Genomic DNA, 5,658 nt, shown 5'->3' with positions numbered 1-5,658 from the left:
AGTCAGTGTGAGCATCACACTGGACCAGAGTAGAGGATGTGGACCCTGCATGGTACAGCTGCACACATCTGTACATGGGCCTGGAGTGAGAGAGTGGAGGGACCTGCATGATGTAGGCACACACACACACACACACACACACACACACACACACACACACACACACACACACACACACACACACACACACACACACACACAACTACACTGTATAATTCAACATCTGACACACAGGAATGCATTCTTGAGGCATCCACACAACTTTAGCTTTTTGTGAATGGACAATGAATCTTCTATCAAGTCACAGATCCAACACTTTTATAGGTAGATCTAGTCTGGAGATATTCATCAAAACTATTTGTGTGCTCTTAGGTTTCGGCGTGCCTGTCACTACGTTTGCACCCTGCGATATTTTGAGATGACCATCCTGCTGGTCATTGCCATGAGCAGCATCGCGCTGGCTGCTGAAGACCCCGTGTGGCCCGAATCCCCCCGCAACAATGTAAGAAAGTCCATGTACATGGAAGAGACAAGGCTTCTGCTGTATGAAATATCATTTGTATACATGTTTACAATACATAATGCTTTTGCTTTTTACTTAATATGCTGGTTGCTTTTTTTCTTTGTAGTGTCACTCCTGCCTTCTACATGTGATGAGCTGGATCAGTGATAAATACATTATATAATGTGTTAAATAAAACCAAAATAAAGAGTCAAACAATTAAAAAATGGAAATAAGAAATGTATTTTTCCAGATTTTAAAAGGATCAAACCAAGGGCTATTTAGTACAGGCTCTATAAGGAAGAGTTAACAATATAATGTTGATGCTCTTACTCTGTCACAAATTACATTTAAGTGGATTTATTGTTTGATATTTTAATTTAATTATATATTTTTCATTAGCAGCTTAAAATGTTACTGTAAATCATTCTTATTGTATCATTCGATATTTAAAAAAACATGGACCACATCCCAATGTAAAAAAATTGGCTTTTGCTTGAATAAAAAAGTCCCCATGTTTCCACCATGTCACACTTAACAAGTAGTTGAATTCAGCAGCAAATCATTCCCTTTTTCTCTTCGTGCAGGTCCTACGCTATTTTGACTACGTCTTCACAGGAGTATTCACATTTGAGATGCTGATTAAGGTGAGGCAATGTCCAGAGTCAACAATCAACGACATACCAAGAGAAGCCCAGCCCAAATGAGGATTAGACATTTCTCCATAGCACACCGACGCCATCCATACCCAGGAGTTCACACGCCTCATGACCAGGTTCTCCTTTCTCTCCCCCAGATGGTGGATTTGGGCCTGGTCTTGCACCAGGGCTCTTATTTCCGGGACTTGTGGAACATCCTTGACTTTATAGTGGTTAGTGGTGCTCTGGTGGCCTTCGCCTTCACGTAAGTCCCCCTCCTGCCTCCCCCTGTCTCCCCTCCTCGCTCCTCCATCTCTCCTGCCTCTCTACCACCTCACTGGTACCTTGGAGTACAGCCTCCCCTGTTCTGCTTGAGTCACCCATGGCTCAATTCAGCCTCTATTCCTCTCTCTGTTCTTTCTTTCATACCCGATCACATGCTTTCTCTCTCTCTCAGCATTTTCTATATCCTTGCCATCTGCTTCTATCTCCCTGTGCTTTCAAAGGCCCACGTCTCTACAGTTGGCCATTTCTCCTGCTTTTTCTCTCTTATTCAACTTCTACAGTCCTGCCATTTCTAAACCCCTCCACCAACTCCCTGCGCCCCAACATTTAAAAAAAAAAAATATCCCCAGCATCCCTTTCTATTCGCATCCGCGCCCCCTGTGAGAGGTGAGGACCACCCTTTGCACCTGTAACCCTTTAGTGCCCAAGGCGTTCTAGAGTTAAAGGGCCCATGCAAAGCCTGGACAGGTCATGGTGAGCTGCCTCTCTAAAATCTCCACACCCCTCTCCACGGCAAAGCAGGTACTTTAAACCCTTCTTAATCTGCATGACTGTGAGGATCAAACACTGGGTTCAGTTAGGGCTTAGTTTATGAGCACTCTGCTGGGTGCAGAGCATGACTGGTGAGGATTTGCTGTCATGCCCTTGCATCATTTGGGAGAATTTAAAGCAAGCAGCCCTTCAGAACTACGGTCAATGTTAAGTGTAATGTGATAGTGAAGACTTACTGTCCAATGGGTTTACAAAGGTAATGCTGTAACCTTCGACACGAATACTCACGGGTCGCCTGCAGAAAATATGCTTGATCTTATTTCATGACTTTAAAAATGAAATATACTTTTACAGGAAACAACAATGTCTGTGCGGAGTGCCCCACACATGTTTATTTTGATGGTCTTATGTGTGGGAAAAGGTGTGGGGTTATCATAGTAGATGTAATAGACACAGGAAGTATCCTCGCGTGGAGACCAAGACACTCTGGCCTTTTCCGATAAGGAGAAAAGGATTTACTAGTTGCGTTGATCCTGCCTCACATTCACCCATGCAAGTAAGTGACCATTTGTGATTCCCTCAAATGTATGCAGTAGTGATGCAGGGCTGAAACAGAATGTGTTAATGGTTTCCGTTAATTAGCCTAGCTGTAAGTCCACATTATACCTGTGTGCTTGCTGCTTTGCCATTCATATCACATGGCATCAAACCTTATTTTGTGTTGGGTAGGCTCCATTTCATTTCCCAGCAACAGCTAAATACACTGAGGGGCGAATTCACAAATAATGGATTGCAGATGCTTATAGCACTATGGATTGTGCATCGCTTGCCAGTGCTATATCTGCTCCGTCTCAAAGTCTTTGTGTGGCTTTTGGCGCTGATTTTCGTCAGTTTATGCAATACAGTTAGTTTACACAGAAAGGGGCAGATTTAGCTCCAATATTTGCAATATTTTTAATATATGTGCAAATTGCACTGCAGCACCGCAGGCTGGGATGCATTTATTTCTTTGCAGGAGCTTTGAGAAAAACACGGTTTCTTTCAGTGTTATTTGCAAAGGTTGAGCAGCTGCAAAAGCTGTGTATACTTTTTTTATAATGGGTCTGAATTGGTATTAACAGAAATGTTATAACATGGACGATTACCTCGTAAATCACACACTTTTTACATTTTAAATGATCAAATTGATACTTTGAAACGGGTACAATCTTCCATAGACTCAGATGAAATGGATGTTCTGAATCCATACAGACACAATGTCTCCATATCCTTGATATCAAAATGGAATGGGCTAAGTGACATACATAATTGAATGCATGCTGCATAATGCATTTAAACTGTACTTGGTACTGCTTTAACCCTTTATGTCTTTGAGACATAAGCTGACATGAAGTTTACCAAGTGGAAACCAAAGAAAACTGCTCCACTTTGCATGTAATCTTCTAGCATTGGTTCCTATATTAGTCATGACCATCCAGCTTTCAAAACACTTTAAATAAGTGGAAGCTGAATCGCCGTTAAGCCTTAGGCAATTGTCAAAGAAGACTTGAGGAAAAAATGGCCGTCTCTGCTTATAATTATCTTCCCTTTGTCGTTTGCTCTTTGATCTTCTCTTCATCTCTCTCACCATGCATAGCAACACCCTGCATCTCTTTTACTTCTTCCCCCTCATCCTGCTGGCCTAAATACAAATAGACTTCTTGCTGGTCATCTCGGAATATGAGTATGAAAAGATCCCACAAACACATGAAGTTGGGGAAATGCATCTTTTAAACTCATTATTTCCAATGCTCATTACAGAGTTACTATGGCTTCTATAAATGTACGGTTGCATTTGCCCACTGGGTATTATGGGACACACACAATGGTGCTTCCACACAGTACTTTGTGGCAAGCCTTATCAATTCACTTAAAGGAAGAAAATCAAGCAGTAGCATAGTTAGAAACACATAATGTATGATTATTTCGTGAATCAATGCATTCACTGTTTTTTAGAATGTCAGAAGAATCTCTGTTGAGTGGTCCAGTGATGATTTTGTATAATCAGTGAAAAGTCCTCTTTCTTCTAATGAGTCCTGTTTTAACATGGTCTCACATTGTCTTGGTTTTGCAGCATATCAACGAGGATACAAACAAAAGGAAATGCCAGTATTTTAGAGTTTCTTAAAGGCCAGTATGGAGATGAAAGTGTTTGTCCTGTATAGAGAAATGATGAACTCGGCCGGTGCTCCAGGGTTCTAGTGGTGGTGCCATCTATGAGACTGACTCCTGCTCCAGTCTTTCTCTCACTTTTGTGTGTTCACTAACTCTCTTCCTTATGTATATGTGTGTGTGAGCTTTTGAACCAGTCTGTGTTTCTGTGTGTGTTTGTGTGCTTCTGTCCTAAACTGTATTCTCTAACCTCTTTCTTTTACATACCCGTCTGTATTTCCTCTCTCTGTGACCAAGTCTTTCCTTCCTAGGGACTTTTTAATGATGGACTAATAAATAGATGTCTGCCGTGAAACATCAATAGCTTCAAATAAACAGAAAGAATAGGAATAGTCAAAGAACTTGCAAAAAATATAGCAGCTGAAGCAATTTTACACAAATGTTGTAATAAATAAAGCAAATCTGAGTCATTAATAAGCAGCAGGGATGTCAAACTGTTGTTATCCAGGCAAGGCTGCTGCGTACTGTTTGTCAGCATAAATACAAACTCACAAAACAATCAATTAGGCCGTTTGAACCAATAAAGTCTGATTTAACTACGATAGGGGTTAACGACACAAATGGCTGATGGGCAGATCCGAAACAGTCAGAACAGACTCATGTACATCCAGATAGAGCCCTAATTCAATTGGTGGAAATCAAATGGCACTCCAGAAAGGCTCAGCAGTCTCAATGGAGATGTTTATCGCTCCTTTAATCCAATTAGTCTGGTCTGAGGGCTGCTGGTGTCTTGGACCGCTTGCTGCTGTCCTGCATCCTGACGAAGCTTTGTGTCCAAACAGGCTCGCAGAGACACCGGGCCTGATACTTGACCGAGTTTGGTTATGTTATAACACTACCAAGGCATTTTGAGATATATTTTTTTCGACGGGAAATGTTTGTTCGAGTTGTCAGTAGGCCTTTCTAAATAATTGAATCATTGATGCAAATGAAGGCTCTAAAAGCTGCAGTGTAACTCGGCTCATGGTTTTTGAAAGGAAGTGCTTGTGTGCAGATTTTTTGAAATGTGTTATAGTCCAAATAGAAATGTATGTATTTAAAATAGGGGTTAGGGCTAGTTAGAAATTAATGACAATTAATCCACAATATTTTCCTGGTGAATACAACAAATTATAATTTTAACAATAGTGATAATAATAATAATAATAATAATAATAATAATAATAATAATAATAATAATAAGTNACCATAACCAACACATGCCTAACCCTAACCCTTACCCTTAACCTTACCATAACCCTTACCCTAAACCTAACCAAGTCTTCACCCTAAAATTAATGATTCGGAATCATTAATTTTAGGGTGAAGACTTGGTTAGGTTTAGGGTAAGGGTTATGGTAAGGTTAAGGGTAAGGGTTAGGGTTAGGCATGTGTTGGTTATGGTTAAGGTTAGGATAAGTCTCCAGGAAATGCATGTAAGTCAATGTAATGTCCCCTGAAGTGATGTATACATCGTGTGTGTGTGTGTGTGTGTGTGTGTGTGTGTGTGTGTGTGTGTGTGTGTGTGTGTGTGTGTGTGTGTGTGTGTGT

General features: G+C 40.8%; 2 protein-coding genes across 2 annotated transcripts in view; both read left to right on the top strand.

Annotated features, from left to right (window-relative positions):
* The first annotated feature begins 378 nt into the window (after positions 1-378).
* On the top strand, positions 379-2,287 carry LOC104949048 (voltage-dependent P/Q-type calcium channel subunit alpha-1A-like). Its single transcript, XM_010775326.1, has 3 exons — positions 379-502; positions 1,090-1,149; positions 1,299-2,287. The coding sequence occupies exons 1-3, from the start codon at positions 419-421 to the stop codon at positions 1,407-1,409; spliced, it is 255 nt and encodes an 84-aa protein (XP_010773628.1). The 5' UTR covers positions 379-418; the 3' UTR covers positions 1,410-2,287.
* The window catches only part of LOC104949057 (voltage-dependent P/Q-type calcium channel subunit alpha-1A-like), a 12,593-nt gene continuing 8,811 nt past the window's right edge, over positions 1,877-5,658 (top strand). The window contains exon 1 of the mRNA XM_010775337.1: positions 1,877-1,899. Coding sequence (XP_010773639.1) covers positions 1,877-1,899 — 23 coding nt within the window. The remainder of the gene's footprint in view (positions 1,900-5,658) is intronic.

This window comes from Notothenia coriiceps, unplaced genomic scaffold, assembly GCF_000735185.1.
Source record: "Notothenia coriiceps isolate Sejong01 unplaced genomic scaffold, NC01 NC01_scaffold00015627, whole genome shotgun sequence".
NCBI classification, from domain to species: domain Eukaryota; kingdom Metazoa; phylum Chordata; class Actinopteri; order Perciformes; family Nototheniidae; genus Notothenia; species Notothenia coriiceps.
The sequence above is the reverse complement of the archived record's forward strand: the minus strand, read 5'-3'. Positions and strand labels throughout refer to the sequence as shown.

Excerpts from the sequence above, each read along its gene's own strand:
- LOC104949048 (XM_010775326.1), top strand. The coding sequence starts at position 419 with ATGACCATCCTGCTGGTCATTGCCATGAGCAGCATCGCGCTGGCTGCT. Across the intron at positions 503-1,089 it reads CCGAATCCCCCCGCAACAAT|GTCCTACGCTATTTTGACTA; the intron begins GTAAGAAAGTCC and ends CTCTTCGTGCAG. Across the intron at positions 1,150-1,298 it reads CATTTGAGATGCTGATTAAG|ATGGTGGATTTGGGCCTGGT; the intron begins GTGAGGCAATGT and ends TCTCTCCCCCAG.